Below are 25783 nucleotides of genomic sequence, written 5' to 3'. Positions count from 1 at the left end.
TTAAAGAGGAATTCCTGACTGCCTTCCGGCTCTGATCGCACGCAGTGCAGTGACCGGGGGCCTATGCAGGGGCTCACCCATGCAGCCACCGACCTCCCTGGAGGAGAGAACACCCCATCCCACAGACGTTCGCAAAATTACCCAAGATCGGGGCACATCTGTAACATCTGTTAACCTCTCAGTACATCTTCCAAGAATTTTGCCAAAGCCTGGAAATGAACCAGTTTCTGCTTTTCCTTTAAACTCATATGGTTACAGCATGGGATTAATAAATTCAAAGTTGTAAATTTGACCTTGACATAGATCGTCTGACCCAACACACAGAAAAAGGAATCCATTGCACAGTCTAACTCTGCCCTGCCTTCTCACGGGTTCACGTGGTGGTGTTCACAAGGGGAAAGGGAGGATGACTCACCATTACTGGAAAAGTCACCCAAAGCAGAGGCCTTGACGGCACGGTGTCATAGCAGAACTCGGGGCTAAACCACAGCTGGGCATGGATGTTCATCTCAGACCCAGTCCTACCACCTACTGGCTTTGTGTCTTGAGCAGGGATTAACAAGGCAAGACATCACCTCTTTGGGTCTCCAGTCCTTCCAAGAGTGCGTGAAACAAATCGAGTGAGAGAGCTTCATACAGTGCTGCATGGTCGCGGTATTCATGTAAAGGCCGTAGTTCATCACTGTTGTTGTTAGCTGCCGTCGAGCCGGCTCTGACTCGTGGCGACCGTATGTGTGATGAAGCAGTGCCTGGCCCTGCACCATCTCCGTGATTGCTGGTGTGTTTGAGTCCATTGTGTGGCTATTGTGTCAGTCCATCTCATTGAAGGGTTCCCTTGTTTTCGCTGACCTTTTGCTTTATCAGCCATGATGTCCTTTTCTAGTGATTGGTCCTTCCTGATGACCTGTCCAAAGTAAGCAAGTTTAAGTCTTGCCATCCTCACTTACAAGGAGCAGTCTGGTTACAGCACATCACTACTGTACATACATTGTCCTCCCTCAGATCAAACTCTAGCTGTCCAAATGCTTTGTTGTAATAAAATTCCATTTGGGGTCAATTTTTAAAAATCCTTTTCCTCGTTCAGTGAGTTTATGGTTGTATAGATGGGATTAGTGAAATGAAGGAGTTACTTACAGCAAATCACAAGTAAAAGGGCCTGTTCTGGCCCGCTAAGGAAAGGTAGGCAGGACACATTTTCACACCTAAGCCCTTCTCCCTTCTCAGGCCCCAGATGGGTAGTTTGGGTGAGCTTTACTTTCAGCTACAATTGTGGATATTCTCTTTTTAAGTTCTTATCTGGGTTTAAAAAAAAGTATGATGAGAAAGAAAAAAGGAAGTTGAAGAAAAATTGTTTCTTCATGGTAAAACCAAAGAACTCATAAGGAATCCAGCTCAGCTGACTGCCCCATGTACAAGGGGAATGTTGGCTACAGAAACGAGACTTGAACAGAGCAGGGCCTAGAGCAGTGGCATCAAGTGGTCCCTTTGGGAACTGGACAGAAACATGAGCCCTCTCTCAGGAAAATGACCACAAAACCTTGCACACAACTTCAGAAAGTTCACGGACCCTCTGAAGACCAACTAGAGACCCCTTCTGTGAATTCCAGGTTAAGAAGTTCAGGGCTAAAGAAGGCATTTGTTGTATAAGACTCTGTACTGTCACAAAGCTGTCATCTTGGAGCCATATCACAAATTTACCGTTGCTGATATCAGTGCGCCAGAGCTGGGGAAGAATCTCTGTCATACTGAGGCCCGTGTCCTAGTGGGCTTCTACTGTTTATTTCCAGCTAGCCTAAATTCTGCAGCCATTAAGGGCCAGTTCTTTCTTCTGTTGCCTGAACTGATGACAGCTGGGTTGTTTCCTATATGAATAACCTTTCAGAGACGTGAAGGAAATATTTTTGGCTTAGAGGTTAATAGGTATAGGAACAGATAAGCAAGAGTTATGGAATAGTTGGTTGAAGGGCTTTAAAAACAGGAAGGCCCCATCTGTGAACTTTAAATGGGCTGTCCTGCCTTGAAAGCAGGGGAGGAACCAAATCACTGAAACCACATGAATGGAAAGGCACTCCACTGTCGACTTGAAATGTTTCTGACTTTAAAACTTGGTGCGACATAGAAACTATATGGAGAAAACAAAAGGGAATCAGATTTAGATTAGAATAAAAATTTATTTTCTTAAAGAATTATATTTTTTATTTGCAAAAGCTGAACTTGCTCATATAAATTACCAGCCCCGAGCTTGGAATTCCACTGGCTCCCCCTCATGAAACAAAAGTCTGTCACTTCTTCTTGCCAGGTTTGGGGGCTTTTTCAAGGCCTTGGATGTGTTTCCGAGGGAGCTGATACTCATCTACAATCCAAAAAGCAGAAAGCCCTCAGTGGAACAGCCCAGGGTCCCATCCCACTGCCCCTCCCTGGCTTCCCCTTGGCCTCACAATCTCACTCACTGGCGTTGGTCCCCATGGGCCCCCACGGCACAGCTCCCCTCCTGGCCTTGGTGGCCCCATACTGTGCTCACCCTGCTGTCAAGCCTCTGCTCAGACCTTTTCCTGCTGCTCTTCTACACCCAGCTCAAAACTCAGCTTCTCAGGGAAGCCTCGTGGGAGGGACAACGTATCCCCGTACCTCAAGGCTGCAGTGTGCTTTTCAGCGATACCCACAGCGACAGCCACTTTCTAGGTATACCTCGGGCATGTAACATTTTCTCCTGAGACAGAAAGTGTGTGTGCGCCTGTGTCAATCATGTGTACTTCTGTTTTCCTCAGTATTTCTTCTTGGTACTCACTGCGGTTCTTCTCATAACAGGGCACAACCTTAGACACTAACTGGTGGATCCTGCCTTGGGGCCATGCCATGAATTTGTTTACTGAGCATACACTGTGTTTCAAGCACTGAGGATGAAAAAGGATGAATATGGCCAGGTCTGTGCCCTCAAGCAGAAACCCTGGTGGCATAGTGGTTAAGCGCTACGGCTGTTAACCAAGAGGTCGGCAGTTCAAATCCGCCAGGCACTCCTTGGAAACTCTATGGGGCAGTTCTACTCTGTCCTATGGGGTCGTTATGAGTCGGAATCGACTCGACGGCAGTGGGTTTGGCTTTTGGTTGGTGCCCTCGAGGAGCTGAGTATAGCAAGAGGTTCAGACATGAGTACAAATTAACCCACTGCAGACACCACCAGAAATAGAAATATCATGGAAAGAGCTACATAAGCAATTTTTAAATGCTGATTTAGGGGCACACAGGAAAAGTGAAAAGTGCCCTAGGGCTGGTTTCACGTGACCCCTGAGCTGGGCCAATGAGCTTCTAAAGTCAGGCAGCCTCAGGTCACACATGGAGAGCATACTGGGTGAGTGAACAGCCCAGGCAGAGGCGCACAGTGTGGAAGTGTTGCCGGGGACTGCACAGAGACCAGCATGGCTGAGGCCTGGCCAGGGTGGGGACACCCGGGCAGCCTGATGGAAGACTGGGGCCAGCCTGGGAAGGGTCCTGTTTGTTGAGCTCAGGAGTTTATTCTGAAGGCACTGAAGAGACAGACAAAGTTTTTGAGAGGGGGTGATGTGATCACATTGGCTTTAGAAAGCTGAGATGTGGAGGACAGTTTGAATTGAGGACAAGCTGGAGGCTGGGAGAGCTGGGGTTGGTGAAAGGAACTCAAGCTTGGGAGTGTGACAGCAAAGACAGAGCTCAGCTACAGCACTCAACAGATGATCTCAGGGCAGGGTACTGAGCCTGTCTGAACTTCCGTTTCCGCGTCTGCAAACCTGAGCCAACAATTCCACAGTGTCCTTGTGATCAAGAGTGAGCACGGCTGCGAAATGCTCAGCAGGGTGCCCAGCACAGTGGGAAGCTCCCCGGATAGTGCAGTGGAGAGAGCTGGAGAGAGCGCCACATCTGAGGTTGAAGACTTGGCTCAAACACTGGCTCCACCTCTCGCCAGCTGGCAGCATCTCCCCCTACCCTCTCATTTCCCTCATCTAGGAAACGAGGATAATAATCCCCATCTTAGTGGCCCCACAGGTTTGTAGAGTTTGAGATGGGACAGAACCTGGTAAAAAGATTATGCTGTATATAAAGTGGTATTATGGTAACTGGGCTGAGGTGAGTTGGCAGGAAGGTTTTTGCCAAATTAGACCAATGCCTCTTCTTCTCAGAGGGGGTGCTCACCGAGCAGCAGCCGGCTGAGGTGGTGGACCTGGTTTCCCTGGATCTGGACCTGCATGCTGTCCTTGGCCCCAGGAGCAGGAGTCACGGTGGTACTCGCCTGGCATCGCTGCTGGAGGATGGCGGCCACCAAGGATGGGTCCAGCCCGTAGGCCTCCAAGTTCCGCACTATGGTCACCTGAGAGGAGAGCCGGGACAGAAGGTGGACGGTGGGCGCAGAAGGCCCCCATCCCCTCCCCAGGGCCTTCTGGACAAGCTGCCTTGGCAGCTGCCTCATCTGTGTTCCCTGACGGTTCACCGTGCCTATAACCACGGTGCCTTTTCATCTAAAATAAGTTACCTTCGTGCTTCTAAGTTGATTCAGTCTACTCTGCCCAATCTAGGTGTGAGATATCCCAGCCGATATCACACATACTTAAAAAAACTTTTATTATGGAGAATTTAAAACAAAAATAACTATTTTAGTATAATAACTGCCCCCATGCCTACCATCTAGTCTCAACGATTATCAACTTATGGCCAACCTTGACTCATCTGTATCTCATCCATACCCCACTCCCATATTACTTCACAGCAAAGACATCAGACCATTTCGTCTATAAATACGACAAACGGAGAAAAGACTGAAGTTGTCAAGGATTTCACTTTACTTGGATCCACAATCAACACCCACAGAAGCAGCAGTCAAGAAGTCAAAGGACATATTGCATTGGACAAATCTGCTCCAAAAGACCTCTCTAAAGTGTTCACAATCAAAGATGTCACTTTGAGGACTAAAATGCACTGACCCAAGGCATGATATTTTCAATCACCTCATATGCATTCAAAAACTGGACAATAAAATAAGGAAGACCAAAGAAGAATTGATGCATTTGAATTACGGTGTTGGTGAAGAATATTAAATATACCATGGACTTCCAGAAGAATGAACAAATCTGTCCTGGAAGACATACAGCCAGAATGTTCCTTACATGTGAGGATGGTGAGACTTCGTCTCATGTGCTTTGGACATGCTATCAGGAGGGACCAGTCCCTGGAGAAGGACATCATGCTTGGTAAAGTAGAAGGTCAGCGAAAAAGAGGAAGACCCTCAGTGAGATGGACTGACACTGTGCCTGCAACAATGTTCTCAAACATAGCAACTATCCTGAGGATAGCACAGGACCAGGCAGTGTTTCGTTCTGTTGTACATTGGGTCGCTATGAGTCAGAACCGATTTGACGGCACCTGACAACAACATAAATATTTCAGTGTAAGCTCTAAAAGGTAAAGGCTCTTTTTAACATAAAAACAAAGCCATTATAACCCCTAAAAATAAATTAACAATAATTGCTTATAATCAAGCATCCAATCAGCAACACATGTATTTTTCTGTTACTCATCAATTTCACAAACGATAGGTATGTGACTTCGAGATAAAGAAGTACAACATTAATACTTTTAAAAAACACAATTCTCCCCTTGTTGCTTTAAAATAAGCTCTCTTTCACTCATGACTAGAGATGGTAAAGGGTTACTATAGGGTGGGTGGGAGGGTTGCCATTGATAAAATCTCAGAAAGTTCCAAATAACCTTAGGCGCATCAAGGGACTCCATAACCAGAGGATCTTAGAATCAACAGGAAATTGGAGGTCACATCAATGCCAACCCTCTACCTGATCCAAGAAGGCAATTACATCCTCCCCAGCAAGTGGTCACCTCACCTTTGCTTGATGACTTCCAGGAGAAAACTCACTACTTTATGAAGCACCAATTTCAATTTTGGACAGTTCTAATTGTTATTATAAAAAGAAGTGTTTAAATAAGCTAATATACATAGAAATTGCTTAGTACAGTGTCTGGCACATAATTAAAAACTCAAGAAATTGTAGCTACTGCTAATCATGATTAAGGTCATTATTACCATTCTCATTTATTGAATGCTTATCTGCCAAGTACTGTTCTGAGTGCTCACTCAGGTATATTCCTTCATTTGATTCTCACAGTGTCCTACAACATATGTATTATCTCCACTTTCAACATTAGAAAACTCAGGCAAGAAAAACAGATTAGGTATATACAATGACAGACACACAGGCCAAGGGAACAGAATTCAGAAGCCAGAAGTAAATCCATCTAACTATCCCTGAGCTTCAACAAAGGGTACAAGTCCATTCAGTGGGGGAAGAGGCAGTCTCTTTAACAAGTGGTGCTGGCAAAACTGGATATCCATTTGTAGAGAAATGAAACAGGATCCATACCTTGCAACATACATAAAAACTAACTCAAAATGGAACAAAGACCTAAATGTTAAACTTAAAACTATAAAGTTCCTGGAAGATAACATAAGGACAAAGCTAGGGATCCTAATTTATGGCATAAATACACCGTCAAACATAACTAAAAATGTCCAAACAACAGAAAATAAACTAGATAACTGGGACCTCCTTAAAATTAAATACTTATGTTCACCAAAAGACTTTACCAAAAGAGTAAAAACAGAACCTACAGACTGGGGAAAAAATTTTGGCAATAACATATCTGACAAGTGTCTAATCTCTAAAATACATAGAAAACTTCAACACCTCAACAACAAAAAGACAATCCAGTGAAAAAATGGGCAAAGGACATGAACAGACACTTGACCAAAGACGACATTAAGATGAGCAACAACACATGTAGAGAAGAGATGCTCGTGATCATTAACCATTAGAGAGATGCAAATCAAAACTAAAATGAGATACCTTATCACTCCTGCAAAAACAGCACTAATCAAAAACCAGAAAACAACAAATGCTGGTGAGGCTGCAGGCAGACTGGAACTCTTATACACTGCTGATGGGATTGTAAAATGGTACAACCACTATGGAAAACAGTATGGTATTTCTTCAAAAAGCTAGAAACAGAAATACCATAGGATCCAGCAATCCCACCCCTAGGAATATATCCTAGAGAAATAAGAGCCGTCACACAAATAGACATATGCACACCCATGTTCACTGCAGCATTGTTCACAATACTGAAAAGATGGAAACAACCTAAGTGCCCATCAACAGATGAATGGATAAACAAAATGTGGTACATACACACAATGGAATGCTACACAAGGATAAAGAATGATGATGAGTCCATGAAACATAACATGGATGAATCTGGAGGACATTATGCTGACTGAAATAAGTCAATCACAAAAGGACAGATACTCTATGATACCACTTTTATAAAAAGAATAGGTTTACACACAGAAAGCAACATTCTTTGATAGTCACCAGGGATGGGATGGGGAGGCAGGGATCACTTACTAGATAGTAGACACGTGTTAACTCTGGAGAAGGGAAAGGCAATACACAATATGGGGGAAGTCAGCACAACCTGACCAAGGTAAATGAAGACACTGAGAGGTATGTAGGAATAAAGCACAACTATGATAAATGCTGTAATATATACAATTCTGCAACAAGAGTAACAACAATAAAAACTGATGGCAACAGGTAGTAGTGCATAGGTAGGTAAGCATGCTACACAGGTGTGGGAGGCATATGGGAGTACCTGCATGTGCATATATAGTTGTGGGCATTTGTATATAAATATTTGTATGTGCTGCATATATATTCATTTAAATGATAGAACACATAGGGGGCACAGTTATGGAAACTTCTTAGACACATCCAAACACCTCGTGGGACTGAGTTACTGGGCTTCAAGGCTAAAGACTATAGTCTCAGGGGACATCTAGGTCAGTTGGCATAACTTAGTTCATAAAGATAATGTTTTACATCCTAGTTTGGTGAGTAATACCTGGGGTCTTAAAAGCTTATGAGTGGCCATGTAAGATACAACTATTGGTCTCCTCCTCTCTGGAGCAAAGAGCAGTGAAGGAAACTACAGACTCAAGGAAACCATTAATCCACAGGACTAAAGGTCCACACAAACCACAGCCTCCTCTGGCTGAGACCAGAACTAGATGGTGCCCGGCTACCACTAATGACCGCTCTGACCAAGGACTCAATAGAAGGTCCCAGTCAGAATGGGAGAAAAATGTAGAGCAAAACTCAAAGTCATAAAAAAGACCAGAGTTATTGCACTGATAGAAACTGAAGGAGCGCTAGAGACTATCACCCTAACACACCATTTTAACCTGGAACTTAAGCCCAGAGGTCACCTCTTTCAGGCAAATAATAGAATGGTCTATAAAATAAACAGTAACACCCATGAGGAATGTGTTCTTTAGACCAATCAACTATATGCAACCAAACAAGCAACATTCGCCCAAAAGGAAAGATGAGAAGGCAAGGAGGGTCAGGGGAACTGGACAGATGGAAACAGAAGGCAAGGTGGAAACGGGGAGAGTGCTAACACATTGTGGGGATAGCAACCAGCGTCACGGGATAATCTGTGTATGAACTGTTAAATGAGAAACTAATTGGCTATGTAAACTTTCATCTAAAACACAGTAAAATATTCAAAAAAATATTAGGTAACTTGCTCGAGGTCAAGCAGGGATGAGAGTGTCTAATTCACAACCCATGCTTTTAACAGTACACTACTACAAAGTTCTTTTCTTTGAACCAAAGTCTATTTGTCTGAGATTTCCACCCACTAATCCTAGTTGTGTCTTCTCAGGCACACAGAATAAGTGCAATCCCTTCCCAGAGGACAGGTTTTCACATATTTGCAGACAGATGTAGTTTGTTCCCTAGGACTTTTATTGCCAGGCTAACCACACTCAGTTCCTTCAGCAATTCTTTACATGTTGTTTTCATTGACCAAAGCCCAAGAGGTAATACAATTTGTAAAAGCTCAAAGTCCATAGTATAGCTCTTAGAAAAAAATAAAACCTTGTTGACTTTTGGAGCCAGGCTCTAGCAAGTTTCCTAGCACAAAATCCTACAAGGCAGAGACGAGGTCAGCTTCACCTGTTCTGCACAGGGCCCATCCCAATCACACAAACATGGGCATTTCATAAACAACCTTTGAGGTGTTCAAGGCCAGTCTAAAAACCTCCAATCATGTTAGAGAGACAAGAACTTAGCAGGGACATTAAATCACCATCCTCAAACACTGTGTCTTTTTAAATTACCTTTTTATTAGAAGCTCTCTGTGCTAGGATGATGTCAATTGGACAGATTTTCCCTTTCTTCACAATGGGCTCTTGTCCAGGAAAGGTCACTTGATAGGCAGGCTGCAATTTTTCCAAACATCTGAAACAAGGGCGTCAATGAGTGAAAGACTAATAATGCCATTTCCTCACACCCCACTATCATCACGCAGTTGGGTATAAGCTGGTCTTGCAGGGCAGGGGTTCACAACCTTGTCTACACATTGTTGTTGTTATTAGTTGCCATCAAGTTGGCTCTGACTCATGGTGACCTTATGTATAACAGAATGAAACATTGCCAGGTCCTGTGCCATCCTCACAATCGTTGCTATGTTTGAGCCCACTGTTTTGGCCACTGTGTCAATCCATCTCATTGAGGGTGTCCCTCGTTTTCATTTACCCTCTACTTTACCAAGCATGATGTCCTTCTCCAGGGACTGGTCCCTCCTGAATAACATGTCCAAAGTATGTGAGATGAAGTCTTGCCATCCTTGCTTCTTGTACTTCTTCCAAGGCAGATTTGTACGTTCTGCTGGCAGTCCATGGTATATTCAACATTCTTCACCAACACCATAATTCAAATACATCAATTCTTCTTTGGTCTTCCTTTTTCATTGTTCAGCTTTTACATGCATATGAGGCAATTAAAAATACCATGGCTTGGGTCAGGAGCACCTTAGTCCTCAAAGCGACATCTTTGCTTTTCAACACTTTAAAGAGGTCTTTTTCTACAGATTTGCCCAACGCAATACGTCCTTTGATTTCCTGACTGCTGCCTCCATGGGCATTAATGGTTGATCCAAGGAGAAAGACATCACTGACAGCTTTCACTTTTTTCTCTGTTTATCGTGACGTTGCTTATTGCTCCAGCTGCACATTAGAATCATTCAAATCACCCAGGGAGAGGCAGTCTAGTCCAATTAACTCAGGATTTCTGGGGGCAGGCTCCAGGCAGAGAGATCTGTAAAGCTCTCCAGATGATTCCAAATTGCAGCCAAGATTGAGGCCCACTGAGGCAGGGAAGGGACATGAGTGACTTGAGCACTGGGCCACTGCCCACTGGCCTCTCTTCTGAGATCTGCCCAGTCTCTGTGTGGAGGTTATCCTGCCTGTCTCAGGATTTTATCATATCCAGCCTACTGCCTCCGAGTACTGCTTCAAATTTGTGAATCGCCTTTGCCAGAGCAATTTCTACCTTTTATCTGACCAAGTTTTCTCTTGCTATTATGTATATTAGGGTTGGCAAACTTTTCTAAAAGGGCCATAATAAATATTTTAGGCTTTACACACCATATGGTCTCTATTGCAACTACTCAACTCTGCCATTGTAGCACAAAAGCATCTACAGCCGCTGCATAAATGAGTGGGTGTGGCTGTGTTCCAGTAAAGCAGATTTGGTCCATGACCTGCAGTGTACCTTCTCCTAATAGAAATCGTTTTCAGTTATGAGTCTGTGGAAAAGAAGGAGTATTAAAAATCCATCCTTTGAAGACTTTAAGACAATCCCCCTGCATCCTTCTTTTTGCTTCTAAACCTTCCTGAAATTCTTATTTTTAAAGAATGTTCCTTTTCTCTTGTCCTCTCAAGTTCTGCATCGTGTTGACCAGAGTTGTACCAAATACCTTCCACACTGGAATTCGTCAGGCTGTGTGTATACACAGCCTGGATTATGGAAAGAAGGCCAGAGACTAAGACGCTGACAATTTAAAGTTCAACACAATAGATACTAAGGGGAAGGAATACAGCAATCCCAGTCCCCACTACCTGGTCAGGAGACTATCCCATGGAAGCTTGAGGACTGTGTGCTGCTCATTTTTCTCTAAGATGCAATCACACAGGACAGGATCCAACTTCACGAGGCTAAAAGGGAAAGAAGAGGCAATAAAGAAATTTAAGACCCACCCCTTCCGACCCAAGGGCCAACTCAGGGTCCATCTCCTTTGATGCCCTTTACAGTCCTTCAGCATCACAATCACCTATGGGACCACGGTCCCTCAAGCAGGGCACCCTATGGACAGTGGTCACAAGGACATGTTCCTAGAAGGAGAAGCAGGCGGTACAGGGCAAGGTGTGATGGGACAAATCAGGAGACCAGCATCCTGGGTTCAGTTCTGCCACTACTAACCACGTGATCACAAGCAATTAGCTTCCTGGGCTTAGTTTCCCTTCGGCTGGCGGGGAGGGGGGCCTAGGAGAAGGAAGGGGATCTATCAAAAGAGGGTTTTTAGGTGTCAGCAATTCCCAACTCTTTGATCATAATGATGGCTTTTTAAAGTAAAAAATCAATAGAACCACCTTCATCTGGTAGTTGAACTTCTGTATCTACTTATTAAGAAAATAGAAAATATGAAAAAGCTACAATGACTTCAGTAAAATTTTTACAACAAGTTTGCATTTTATTCCTCACAACAGCACCTGCATTTGGAAAGCAGTAGTGGACATACGTGCCACGGTATTTATTCACCTATTGTCAGTGTTTACAGCACACACGGGTCTGAACACCCTAAGCAGTAACTCCTGGTCCTCAGGGCCCGCGATTTGGACACCACTAGTCTCGGTCCTTTCTGAAGTGCTGTGGTATTCTGTGCTCCTCCATCCTAGGGGTCCTCCACACGTGTCTGTGTCTGCCAGATTCATATTTAACAAGCCGGATAATGGTTCTCCCCCACCCACTCACTTTTTGTTGTCTGCATCCACTAGGTCATTTTTCTTGGCATAGTTAATGATGGCTGTTCGGACCTCACTGCCCTTGAGGAAGCTCCCCTTCCTAGTGAGGAGAAATGACAGGGGGTTAGTTCCTACTGTGCCGGGAGACAGCCTGCAAACACCAAGACTCACTCCCTGCTCAGCAAGGTGCCTTCCTCGACCATTCCACCTCTATTTTCTTCCCTTTTCCTGACTGAGGCGAGCAGGACCGTGTGTCATGGGTAGAACAGGGAGAAATCTACTCTCTCACTCCATTTAGTCCAGAGAAGCTCCCCAGGGGAAGGAGGCTTGAAGCTGGAGTTGGGAGAAAGGGAGAGAGAGCAGGGGTGGGCAGGCTCGTCGGTCACAGAAGAGCAGCACTCAGGGCACAGGGACAGCAGGCAGGCAGGGAAGCTGCTCTCCAAACTCACTTGTGGCCAGACTCCTGGAAGAGCAGGGTCATGCCGGCTGGGACACAGTAGAGGAATTTTATATCCGGAGGGTGGTAGGGCTGTTCCCTGCTACCCTCCTGGATAGTCTGGGAGGTCTGGGAGGGCTCGGGTGTGATGAAAGATGTGATCCTAAAACCCAGCAGAAGAAAAGAAAAAACACATTACACTAGTGTCTAGGCAATCCCCAGGCCGTGGCCCAGGTGCCCTGGGGCCCGCTGAGCTAGCAACCGGGCCCCTGCACTCACCTTGGGTGCTTCCAGTCCACAGCCACAATGCTCTCCACCCCTCTGCTCAGCTCCTTGACCTGTATGACCTGCTCCTGCTGCATCTGCTGCAGGAACTTAGAGAGCTAGGGGAGAGAGGTCTGGAGGTAGGGGGCTCATGGGTTTACCACACTGAGCACCTACAGCACACCAGAGACTGAGCTCGGCAGGTACCATGCAGGGACACAAGACAGTCCCTGCCCTTGTCACATGAGGAAATGGGAGGCCCCCACTGTGAAGGGTGGGGAGAGAGAAGCTGCTGAAGACCAACTGGTTAAGCCTTTCAGGACTTGGGTCAGACATAAAAGGGCCAAAGGGGAGAGATGAGTGGGTGCCCATCCAACTGCCTCAGCCCAGGGAGTCTTCTCTTCTCCCTCCTCACATCTGGAATAAAAAGCTTCATTCTGGCCTGAGGCCTGCAGACAGGGCTTCCCCAGCATCCCTTCATCTCATGTCACATGTGCACCCCTCTCTGCCCACAACTCTGTGGGTCAACAAAGAAGGGGCCTGCCTACCTTTTTGTAGCTTGACTTCTTTATGTCCAGTTGTCGTCCTTCAGGGCTGATGGCAGACGAAAAAGGCAAGTTAAACTCACAAAGCAGTAGTGGTGAGGCCTGCTTGATGCTGAGGGCAGGATCTTTTTCCTCAGCCTTCTTCCCCTACTTTCAGAGAGAAGCCACCACCATTCCAGAACTCTCTGCCCCCTGGTGGCATCAGATGGAATGCAGACTCTGAGACACCAGGTCAGCGCTGGCCCATAGAGCTTTCTCTGAAGATGGAATGTTCTCTATCTGAGCTGTCCAACAGCCACTAGCTACATGTGACTATTAAGCACCTGAAAGGGGACCGTGACTGAGGAACTGAATTTTTAATTTTATTTAATTTTAATTAAAATTTAAAAAATTTTAAATAGCCACATGTGGCTAGTGGCAACCATATTGGATAGAGCGCTAGATTCTTCTCAAACCAGATAACCTTCTGTGGCCTCAAAAGCCTACTGTGGACAGCTAGCCCCTAGAGCAGGGCTCAGCAAACTACATCCTGTGAGCCAAATCTGGCCACGGCCATTCACTTCTGTACCATCTATGGTTGTGCTGGTGCTACGAGAGCAGGAGAGAGTCATTATAGCGGCTAAGCCTAAAATAGTCACTACCTGGCCTTTTACACAGAAACAGTTTGCCTGGAGCAATTAGTTTGGGGGCGGAGGTACCTGATGAAAGTTACAATCCCTCCCTCTCCCCAGAACTTACATCTTCCACTTGAAATGTGGCATGCTACAGCAGTGGGACACACAGGGAGGTACCCTAGAACCACTCTCGGTTGGCAAACTCTATCCTAAGGAATATTCCGTGAGCAAAGGCCTCACTCCCCCTTTACTAGTTACTTCCAACCAGCAAGGTTAGGTAGATCACCAAGTATTCCACCACACACTCCAGACCCCACATTTGTGCAGGACACCTTAAAGGAGCCCACAAGCAAAAAGGAAGAAAGTTACATTAAAGCCACTTCAAAAACACAGAGCAAGATTCTCAAAACAGCAGCTGTTCAGTCTCAGGGCAAAAATCAATATGCAAACTTTCTGATATAATATTTATCAAGTGCTTTTTCTTTCTTTTTTATTATCTGTTAGACTACTTAATCTTTACAGCAATCTCTGAGTACTGAAAATTAGAGCTCAGAGAAGTCTGGTGACCAGTTCGCCTTGCTCAAATGCCCTGGGGAGCTGGCATCTGAGCCCAGAAGTGCCTATCTTCAAAGTTCAAGTTCTATCCACATGTAATACTGCCTTTTCCTGGTGGCTTGTGTCTGGGACTGGGGTGTACCCTCCTGATACAACCTAACCTGACCCACCTACTTTTCAGGAAAAGTTGGGGGAGGGGGCTGGTATTAACTATGAATGTTCTAGAAGAAGCCTCCTAACAAAGCGGCTGCCCTGGGACACTTCCTGTAAGGATGTGTTGCCGAATCCATGAGAGGGAGCCCAGGACCACAGCAGCAGAGGCAGAGTTCAGCAAATCTTGGATCCTCTGTAGACGGTGTTGGGCTGTCCAGGGAATTTTAACCTTCCATTTCCTCAACATCCTTTCAGTGGACAGAATTTAAGTATTTAACACCCAGGACCTAATGTATTTGCCTGATCAGTCCTCCACTCCACACTCTACCGACCCCTGCCCTAGAGCAATGAGGCACACGCGATTTGCATAGCACGTCCCTCAACCAATCCCCCCATCAGCCCTGTCCTCTCCTGCTGCCCAGGAACAAAAGGGAGCCCCAGTTCCTGGCTCCCACCCCACATCGGTCCCTTCCATACCAGCAGGAGAACATGTGGCTGCCAAGGAAGGTGCTGGCGAGTAAGGGGAGGTCAGCTTTTCTGACCCGGCTCTTCAAAGCATGCAAGAAGCAGCGCTGTAAGAGTTCATCCATTTGCTCTGCAAAGATGAGAACCACAGCCTTCCTAAGGGATGCAGAGCACCTGGCCCAGTATGGAAAGCCCCTGCCCAGTCTCACCCCTTCCTCACCTCCTTGACTCCAGGAGGAACCCACTCCCAGGTACCAAAGCCCCCAGACTCTGCTGAGCACTGTGTGTCTAAAAGGGGCTGATCCCAGAGAAGGGGCCAAGCCACAAAGTCCCACCAAGCTAGGAGAGTTCATACAGACAAGTCAAACCCAGAAGAAATACTGTGGGCTCAGCAGCTGGAAACACCCCGAATACAAGGGCAGATGGGCACCCAGGGAGACACAATGTATGTGGCAAGAGCTCAAAGGGCTGTTGGACCACCTCCACCTAAACGAAGGACTTTCCCCCCTCCCCTGGAGCTTCAGTGCCATGCTAGTCAGAAGCAGCGGAGCACGCCAGTCTCCCAAACTGAGAGGGGGGCAGCCTTCTGCTCCCAAAGTGCACCTTGAAGGGTCTTGCTGCCTCTGGTGTCTTGGTCCAGGGCCCCGACATCGGGGTCTTCTGAGACCTTCTCCCCACACAACTGAAGAAGCTCCCCATTCTCCTCCGCCTCTCCCTCCAGGTGCAGGTGTCTCATGTCTTCCTGCAGGGAGGGGTCCGCCTGGACAGAGTCCTTCTCTTCCCCGAGATCTGCGAGACCCTCGGCCGGTGGAGCAATGGAAGGTGGAGAGGACTTGTCTCCAGATTTCCTGGAAAAATCTCATGTCAGAAACACCAAGCAGCACTCTCCAACCCTGTAGTTCAGAGACAGTAAGAGCCAACAGGCAAGGAAGTCCAGGAGGGAGCAGGGAGCCTGTGCTCTCTTCTCAGCTCCATTTTCAACTCTGGGCCTCGAAAATTCCATGCCTCAGTTTCCTCATCTCTGAAATGGGAAGAATAATTCTTGCCTCCTCTCTATCTCAAAGGAATAATATTATTAATGGACATCCTGAGATAGAGAAAAATTAAATAAAAAGCAAAACTATCCCTTTCATATGAGTTAAAAATAATAAAACTATTTTTAATTAAACAACAAAATGAGGACAGCAAATGCATCTATAGTATCAGTTTGGTGAAATACAAAGTAAAGCCTCAGAGCATGTAATAAGATACAAACACCCGAACTGTTCAAGGACTGCAAACTCAGCCGCTTCTGTGTTAAATCAAAATGCCATCTAACCTGTAGAAATTACCATGGTTTTATACCATCATGCCTCGGGGAGACAGAAAAAGGAAAAAGCAATGCCACATACCAGAGCATGCAAAGAGGTAGAGGCAAAAAGCTTTAACCCAGCTAAGTTTATGTAGGTCAAACTAACTTTTAACTAATAGCTAAGGAAGGCATATTACTAACAGCAAGCCCAAAGCGTATGTTGAGGCTATTCTGATCAAGTAAGTACCATAAATATTGAAGGAAAAAACGGGGGGGTAGCGGGGGAGTGTGGCAACTGCTGATAAAATGACTTAGACAACATGACTTTGATTGCTGTACCTGGATTGATGGTTAGAAAACGAGGTGCTAGAAGACCACAGCAATCAGCCCTCCGATACCTGCTAATACACAGGCTAGCAAAGCTGTACCTCCAGCTAAGTAGGGCTTGCCCAGTGTTTGTTAAATAAATAAACCCAAGACTGGGCTAGAAAGACGTTAAGAACAAATCTATACCAATAGGCTACAGCTCTTGGCCAAAAGACCAGATATATTGCTTTTAGGAAAAGTACTATTTACTATTTTGACAAAATGAAAATAATCAGAAAATAAGCTGGTATATGGCTCTAGAAAAACAACTGTTACAGTGAGAAAGTGTTACCTCCATGACGAGGAAGAGATAAGAAGTGTGAAAACCGAATGACACAGAGGTAGCCAGGTTACCATCCTGGGGCCTGAGAATCTACCCTGCTTTGATTTGGATTCAGAAGTGAAAATTCCAGAGCTCTCCTTATGGGGCCAGGAGATGCCTGAAATGTAGGCAGCTAAAGCCTGACTGACAAGAGCTTTAAAAATGAAGAATATCACCATTTTTTAAGAGGCAGAGTAGACAATCCCTCAGGTCTTCTTCCAGGTCTAAGACCTATAATTCACCTAGAAAGTAATCAAAGGTCTCTCTAATTTCTTGTCCAAACAAGCAAAAAAGAATAACTCTTGTCTCCACATTCGGTAAGGAAATTAGTCTTGCGGATCAGCAGCTTATGTAAGGACCTGGCTGGGACCAAAGCTCCCACTTCTGAATCTCAGGCCTCGGCTTTCCCCACCCACCTACCCACATCTCTGTAAAGTCAAAGAGACACTTCGACTTCTGTGTACCTACCACAAGTGGTCCTGGTAAGTGTGCAGCACCAAGAAGCCCCTTCCCTTCAGGCCTGAAGTCAGCATCTCAGCTGTGGACATGGCAGCCACTCCGATTGCAATGGGGGCCCTAAGAAGGAGGCCAGAGACCAAGTCAGGGAGTCTCCTGGGAAGGCACGTGTCAGAGCCATCTTTCCACACACGTGGAAAAAGCTACAAATGCGAAGTATCCACTTATATCACAAAACTGAACTAGGTCCAGTCTCACTTTTCTCCAGATTATCTACATGTATTACTTTCAAAAATCCCTTGGCCAAACATTACCTTTCTGTATGAGTAAGCTGTCTGCTGCTGTTTCCGCTGCCTTTGTTGTTTTCCTATTAAGAACTAGCCCAGCCAGGATTTGGGAGGATATTTAAAGTTCCCTTTCTTTAATTCCCAAAACGTAAATTGCCTCCCCTACCTCTTCGTCCATGGGAGAAAAGACCTGGTGCTCTGCTTCCATAAAGATTACAGCCTAGAAAACACTTTGGGACAATTCTACTCTGTCACATGGGGTCGCTATGAGTCGAAAATCGACTCAATGGCACCTAACAATAGCAAAAACAAACATCTTAAATAAGGCATAGCCATCCTATAGGGAAGTTCAGAAAGGAAGTAATTCAGACTTTATAATTTAGGCTGAGGAATTCCATAGAGGAGAGGTAGAGATAAGCTGGAAGCCACCTAGGGAGGTTCCATCTGACTTGGCTCTTTGCAATGGGGCTTACTCTGTACAACGCTTTAGCTAAGAACTTTCAAAGCCCAAGTGAACAATCTCTGTAGCCCAGTGTTCCTCAAACATCGATCACACATTACCTGTATGGATAGGTGTCCGGCTATGTAACAATGGGGGAACACACAAACCCACAAGATAGGGGCCAAGGGAAAAGGTTCAAGGGCAGAGTTTCCAACACCTAAACTTAAAAATATTTGCTAAATCTGGTAGCTCCACTAGAAGCCCAGGGGTTAGTTCATGCCACAGAAACTTTGAACCTGGCTTCTCCTTCGGTTCTTAGGAGAGGGGTCTTTTTCTTCCATTCCCATTAGGGTCAATGGCTCAAGAACTCCAAAGTCACGAAACATACTAAATGTGGCTTGTATTGTGAACAGACCCCCTTCTACCCTTAGCCTCTGCCACAAACCACCCCCGGGCTCCATCCCCACACACACTGTAAAGACCAAACTGAGCAGGCCAAATACCTAGTTACCTAGTTTTCTCCTCTCTTGGATAGAATACTGGAGGAAAAAATAATGACACAACGTTCTTTTAAACTGCAATTTTTGCTATATTTAGAAAAAAAAAAAGGAAAGGAAACATTTCTAGGTGTTTGTTTCCAAAATGTTCAAGAAAATGGGATAATGGGAGTGGCAAAAATAGGATCTTTAAACACCGGCCCCTCCCCCGTCTATAATCTCTCTCTCCTTTCTCAGAGCAGCAGTGAGATGACATTTATCTTCCATTCGGATTCACAAATGAAAACGAGCCCTCATGGCCAGTGTTGATGAGCATGGGGAACAGGCCCCAGAGGCCCTGTAGGTGGGAGAAAAAGGTGACACTCACTGCCTTTTGTAGGGCAACAGAAAATATGCGTAATCTTCAGACTAACAGTTTCACTTTTTAGTATCTAACTGTAAAAATACTGGCACCTGTATCTCTAGAAGCTCCAATAAGATACTGTTTGCAATAAAGACAAACTGGAGGCAACTCCAGTGCCCACCAGGAGAAGCCCTCTTCCATCAACTACACGGCAGGTAAAAGGATTCAGCAGATCTGTGTGCCAATGTGGAAAATGCTCACACAATACATATACAGTATAATTCTGTTCGTTTTATTTGTAAACACACGCACCCCACATGATGCATTCTCATGTGTACATGAATCTGTGCAGTAAGAAGGCCGGCAAGGATACATATCAAATGATACTTTTACAAGAAGAGAATTGTGGGTAAGGGGACTTTTGATTTTCAGAATTGTTCATATGACCACTTCCTCACATTTTTAAAATCAGCAGAGGAGTGGTGCTGGTTGAACAACCCTGTGAATATACTAAAAGCCATTTTAAATGGGCATATGAATTGTATCTCAATAAAACTATTAAAAACAATAAAAGATTGTTGACGACGACGATGGGAAAAAGTGTCAAGGTCATGACATACAAGGAAAGATGAGAAAATGTCACAGATCGAAAGAGCCATGACAACTAATACAAATGTGGTGTCCTAGACCGGATCCTTGAACAGAGAAAGGTCATTACGGGTAGGCCCTGACTTACAATGTATTCAAGTTATGATGAATTGCACTTACGACTGTACTTTTTTTTTTTTATTTGTGTATTTTTTCTCATAGAAAGAAAATACAGGGTCACTATGAGTCTTATGAGTCAAGATCGACTCGACGGCAATGGGTTTTTTTTTTAAACAGGTGTGTTTTTTATGTATTAAAACTTATCTGTACTTTTACATGTAATGTTTTCAGCCCCCAGAGACAAATAAAGATCAGATTTACAGAGATACTGGTAACAAAAGGCAATAATAACGAAAACTAAAAAAAAAAAAAAAAAAAAAGAGGTATTTGACTTAAGTCAGAACTGACTTAAAACGGAATCGTTGGAACGGAACCCCGTCGTAAATCAGGGATACCTGTAGTGGACAAGCTAGGAAGCAATAGGAATAAGTCTGTAATTTAGGTAACGGTAATGCACCAATGTCAATTTCTTAGTTTTCATGACTGGACCACAGCTATATAACATGTTACCACAAAGGAAGCTGGGCGAAGGGCATATGGGAACTCTCTGTACTATAAGTGGAACTCTTCTCTAAGTCTAAATTTATTTCGAAATAAAGAGTTAAAACAAACAAAAAAAGCAGTAGCAACAGCAAATACATCCTCCCAAATGTGTGGGACCCCACATGTTCACTGCTATTCCTCCAGTGGTCCACTCTGTGCTTCTTCCAGAGGAAGATATGCTTTAGAAGCTGTCATTCCCCCTTTTCCCTAACCTCCACCCCCAAGGTGCGGCTGGCTGGCACAGTACCTGTTCCCCACCAAGGCAATGGCACAGAGGTCACCCTTCTGTACTTGAGGCAGACCAGCAGGGGGCACCACTAGTCCTGGTAGCATCAAATCTGCAGCAAACAAAACAAACACATCACAGCCCACATTCTGCCTCCTTCTAATGTCTCCTTTTACTTCATCCTTCATTTCTTCATTAACTCAACCAAGAAACATCTGTTAAGTATCAACTATGTTATTCATAATGAAAATGAAAAATGGCAAGCCGAGTATCAGATCTTCTCCCTTTGGGGTACAAGTAGTTACACAAATCCCCAGCTCCGCTTCCTACAACATGATCTCTCGTCCCGGCTTTCTGAATTCAGCCTATGGGTTCAAAGTACCACCTACGGCAGGTCGCGCAGTACTTTCACAGCATCTATCTATCTTACTTAAGTCTGACAATGGGGTCAGACACTCAGAATGCTCACGGAACTGGCAAAGTGAAGAGGCGTAACCACACAAGGAGAACATTCCATTTTTCAATTGTTTGAACAAACACAGGAAGTGGTTTTATTTCTTAAATTGGTCAGTCTTTCCTAAGTAGATTTCAGCCAACAGACAGAATATAGGAAAATTCTCTCACCTGCTCCCCCGACCAGCTTCTCGAGTACTGGAGGCCATGTTGTGAAGGTCGGTAGAAGATCGGGATACGACCACAGAGTGTACACTGCCCAAAAAGAGACCCAGAAGAGACTTACTACAAAAAAACTCAATCTCCTAGGGAACTGGCAAAGCAAAACACTATGGTCACTTTAATCAGGATACAGAAAAGAAACTCAACTCAAAGCTACGTAGAAGGCTGTGTGGCAATGCTCACAGAGGTTTCATTCTTGAGTGAGGGAGAGACCTAAGGCACTGGGTGTCACTGGGGACTCGGAAGCACCTCATGTTCCACCAGGACTTGCAGCAGAAAAGACCACAGTGAATAAAAGCGGGGGCAGAGACCCACCGAGGATTCCATCTGTTACCTCAAAAGCAAGTAGTCTCAGAGCAGGCATCCAGCCTGTAACAAACTGGAAACCTTCCCATGTTTATCATTTTTCTCCTTCTATTTTTTTTTATTTCTACAGTGATTAGCTGGAAAACCCTTAGAATAAAAAGAGCTTGTGCTTGTCCTCAGCTACAGCAGGGGGTGGGGTGGGACAGGGGCAGCCTAAGGAGACTGCCTTGCACTGTTGCAGCCAGGCTTCTAGGAAGAAAAGCCCCAAGTGACAGGTGTGAGAGAAAAGGTCCCTGAGATCTGTGACAAAGAAAGAAAGCAAAGACTCCCAAAGAGCCAGCCAAGGCCTAAGAGAGATGCCCGTGAGACCCTCACTGAAGTACATCACTAAGACAGCCGGGTATGTAGCATAACTAAGCCAGCTTCTTCCTGCTAGGGATAGTTTTAAGAACCATTTTTCACATGTTCTGAAAATCCAACCTTTTCAAGAAAACTGTTCTATCCCCAGTTAACCCACTATAAACCCCTTGGCCATTGCTCCTTCATCTCAGAACATCCTTCATAACCACCCTCTCTCCTTCTGTGTTAGCCCTTTTTTTCTCCCTCCTATAGCAGCTATGAGTTGGAATCGACATGATGGCAACAGGTTGTTCTGGTTTTTTAATAGCAGTTTTTGGTCTTAAAAGACCCAACCGTAAAAACAGATGGGCACTGGGACATATATGCCCCCGTTATATTTTCCACCCCTGGAGGTTTACTGGCAGGCATTTGAGCCGCTTTAACATGTTCTAAAGTCATGGCAGATACCGGTGCAACTGCCTGAAAAACAAAGAAGTTGGTCTGCACCACATTTGAGTGCTGAAAGCCAGCTGTATGAGGGGATGCTTCCCAGAGGAGTGACTGTATGAAACTTTTGTGTTTTTGGCTTCTGTACAGCAAGATAAGGCTTGCAAACATGTTTACTGTTTCCTCTTTGTGTTACTTGGAAGGTACAGTTACCGGCCTTCAGAAATATTCAGGTAAATGAGTTATTTTGGGGTGAAAACCATTTGTGATATACCTCCCGGGCCATGGGACAGATATGTACCACGTGTGTGATGTGCTTCACAGACACAGGACACCCTGGCTATGATTGGCTTCACAAGCTGCACCCTATTATCGATGCTCTCAGCAGATGTCTAAACGGAAGCGTATGTGCCGTCAAGTACTATGGCAGCTGATGAAAGCATGATGCCATTCAAGGGCCATTCATCAGTAAAGCACCAGATGCCAGTGAAGCCCGTCAAGCAAGGATATGTTTGCTGCTTGGCTGACTCAGACTGGCTTTGTAAGTAACTTTGAAATCTATTCTGAGAAAAACATCATGGGCAATGATTCATCACTCTCCCTCCATGAGACTGCTGTGCTTAGACTATGTGACCCATACAACCATTCCCACAGGCTCATTGCCTTCGACAACTTCTTCACCTCCTATTGACTGATGAAAACCATGCACGACAGGGGACTGTTTGCTGTGGGCACAGGATGACGACTAGACTGTTTGCTGTGGGCACAGTATGATGACAGGGGACTATTTGCTGTGGGCACAGTACGACCAACTCGAAAGCACCTATCAAAAATGTTGAGGAGTAAAGATAAACTACGGCGGGGAGAATCTAACTTTGTACGAAGGGATATGTGTTGGCAGTAAAGCAGCCAAATGACAAACTTGTGACAGTTTTGTCCGTGTTCCACAATCCAAAGGACATCACTACTGTCAAAAGGAAGAACAAAGATGGCTCCTCCTCAGTAATCACGTGCCCAAAAGCAGGTGAACGATACCACGCAATCACAGGAGGAGTGGGCCACTTTGCCCAGACATGCGAAAGGCAAGCAATCAGAAGGCACTCACGTTGACTGCCGCACTCCCTTACTTACACAGCCACTGTGAACAGGTTTGTAATGTGGAAATGTAACAAGAGAGGCAAATGTGACCAAATGTCCTTCAGGATCACTCTCATGAGACAGCCTGCTGGAGCCTGGGAAACCAAAAGCAAGAGCAGACCCTCCTGTGTTTCTGGAGAAAGTCTGGAGCCAGCGGGGTGCCAAATACTGTCCCATTCAGTCAGGATGGAGGGCATCTCCCAGTCAAGACAACCAGAAGATGACGCGGAGAATGCAGCACTCAGAACAATAACTATGTGCAGAAAGTGCAAGGTGCGTTTACTGGCCGCCCCATGTTTTCTAAAGTTTCCCTCAAATCAAACTGATCATAATTATGTATGGCAAGTGCAATGTTTACTTAGTAGTTCGTGTGTATTTTTGGCAAGTTGGGTAAGATATTTTATGGCTCAAGTGTAACCAGGAGATGTGATGCACTTCCTAGGCCGTGGTACCCACATGTACTGTTTTTATGATGTACTTCATGGAACCGACATGGACTGCTTGCAACTGGCATCCCACTTTTTCAAATTAAAAAAAAAACTACCAACAATGATTCAGCATTCATCCTAAACATTAGTGAAAAAACATGGTTATCACCAAAAAATTACAAAAAAAAAATAATAATAACTCATCCAGGAAAGGGTTAAGGATGTTATCAGGAGATTCTGTGCTTGTTTTATGGGAGGCATGTAACGGAGGAAAGAGAGAAGAGATGTCAGGTAAGGACTAGTAATGGCCATCTCTATCCTATTGCCATACCTGTCGGATACAGATTTTTCTCCAGTTCAAATAGGATGGGGTTACCTCCACTCACATACACAGTCACTGCATCCCCTTTGTGAGCATACAACTTCACAACGTTCAGCTCTTCCTTTCCGGGTACTAACTCAGAGACCTGATCAGTTCCAACGGTGGGAAAAGCAGCTGTCACATCAGCCCGAAGTTTTCTCCTGCAGAAAACACACCAACACCAGGCATGAATGGTGCCCAGGCAATGGTTAAGAGCTCGGCTGCTAACCAGAAGGTCAGCAGTTGGCATCCACCAGCCACTCCCTGGAAACCGTATGGGGCAGCTCTACTCTGTCCCGTAGGGCCACTATGAGTCGGAAACAACTCGATGGCACATAACAACAGAAGAACTCACTATAAAATCATGAGGGCTAAAGAAAGACTGCCTGGTTTCTGACACCCTGTTCTCACACACTCTTCCAAAGTACCCCATTCTCTTTCTCATCCATTGTCTCAACTGTTCTCACAAATTCCTGGGGCAAGCTTTTCCATTTTATAGAGAGAAACTGAGGCCTAGTGAGCAACCCAAGTTAGCCTGACATAGGAAAGCTGCCTTCCTGACTCCATGCCTTGTCCTTGGAGCCGCTCATTTCTCATGTATGCTTGGAAATCTGTCAGTTTATGATTAAATAACTATACAGGGGCACCAAGGATGACAACTATAGAACGAGAGAACACTGGTACAAAATTCCCAGCGTGATCTCTGCATTTGGGACGCCTTCTGCAGGTACACAGTTCTCCTTACCACAGGTGCCTTTCCCCTGCACTTCTTCCTCTAACCATCTCTCCTGCCGGAAGTAATCACTGGACACTTTTCTCCGTATACTTGTACTTCTTGGTGCCCCATCTGATGTCTCCCATGGGGCTCTAGGCTCTTTGGAGGGCAAGGACCCTGCTTTCCTTGTTTTTTTTGCATCCTCAAAACCGGCTTCCATCGAAAGTCAATGTCCCTACGGGACAGAGTAGAGCTGCCCCCGTGGAGTTTCCGAGGCTATAAATCTTTAGCGAAGCAGACTGCCAAACCTTTCTTCCCCGGAGCGGCTGGTGGGTTCAAACAGCTGACCTTTCTGTTAGCAGCCGAGCGCTTTAGCCACTGCGCACCAGGGCTCCTCAGCATCCTCCACCACACCTTAAATAGTCTACAGTCGACTAACACTGAAGGAATTACTTTTTGACTCACTATCTAAAAGTTAGCCTGAGTGAAAAAACAGGCCACCTCTCCACCCTCACCCTCGAAATGTGTCTCACCCACTCTTGCCCCCTGGGGTCGCTTCCCCAGCTGTGCCTCTGGCCTCTGCCCCAGGTCAGCCGACCGCATCGAGCGAGGGCTCTGACGCAGCCAGGCCCCCTGAGACGGCTGGGTGCCCCGGTAGGCAGAGCAGGCCTCTTTCCTCCCTCACCTGTCCGACCCCTTGATGGCCGTGTTGGACTTGACCCGAAAGGCCTTGGTAAACATGTCTGCTGGCGTGGCCCGGGGAAGACAAGGCGAGCACAGAAGCCAGAGGCTGTCAGAAAAGCGAGGGCGCGGTAGCTCCCCGGCACGCAACCATGAGGGCAGCCATGCTGGGGACCCGCCGGAAAAGTGGCCCGGCTGGAAACTCAGACCGCGACGCTCCGCGCCTGTTGCCACTGTGCAGGCCGCGGCCACCACAAGCACCGAGGACCGGAA

General features: G+C 45.6%; 1 protein-coding gene across 4 annotated transcripts; it reads right to left on the bottom strand.

Moving 5' to 3' along the window:
* Window positions 1–249: 249 nt before the first annotated feature.
* On the bottom strand, window positions 250–25783 carry EIF2D (eukaryotic translation initiation factor 2D). Of its 4 annotated transcripts, none has more exons than XM_023548349.2 (15): window positions 25515–25781; window positions 24085–24275; window positions 21046–21129; window positions 20443–20533; window positions 17388–17495; window positions 15544–15788; window positions 14953–15070; window positions 13157–13202; window positions 12624–12727; window positions 12358–12507; window positions 11919–12008; window positions 11006–11101; window positions 9224–9344; window positions 4168–4342; window positions 737–904 (listed from the first exon to the last, which is right to left on the bottom strand). In XM_023548349.2, exons 1-15 carry the CDS (start codon window positions 25568–25570, stop codon window positions 861–863), a joined length of 1719 nt encoding a protein of 572 aa, XP_023404117.1. In that variant the 5' UTR covers window positions 25571–25781; the 3' UTR covers window positions 737–860. The 4 variants fall into 4 exon arrangements, with proteins under 4 accessions (XP_064129361.1, XP_023404117.1, XP_010588569.1 ...); XM_010590267.3 differs by lacking the exon at window positions 737–904 and adding an exon at window positions 2134–2353 and having other exon boundaries at window positions 24130–24275; window positions 25515–25782; XM_003410273.4 differs by lacking the exon at window positions 737–904 and adding an exon at window positions 2134–2353.

This window comes from Loxodonta africana, chromosome 20, assembly GCF_030014295.1.
Source record: "Loxodonta africana isolate mLoxAfr1 chromosome 20, mLoxAfr1.hap2, whole genome shotgun sequence".
Taxonomy (NCBI): domain Eukaryota; kingdom Metazoa; phylum Chordata; class Mammalia; order Proboscidea; family Elephantidae; genus Loxodonta; species Loxodonta africana.
Note: the sequence above shows the minus strand (reverse complement) of the source record. Positions and strands in the feature narration are given on the sequence as shown.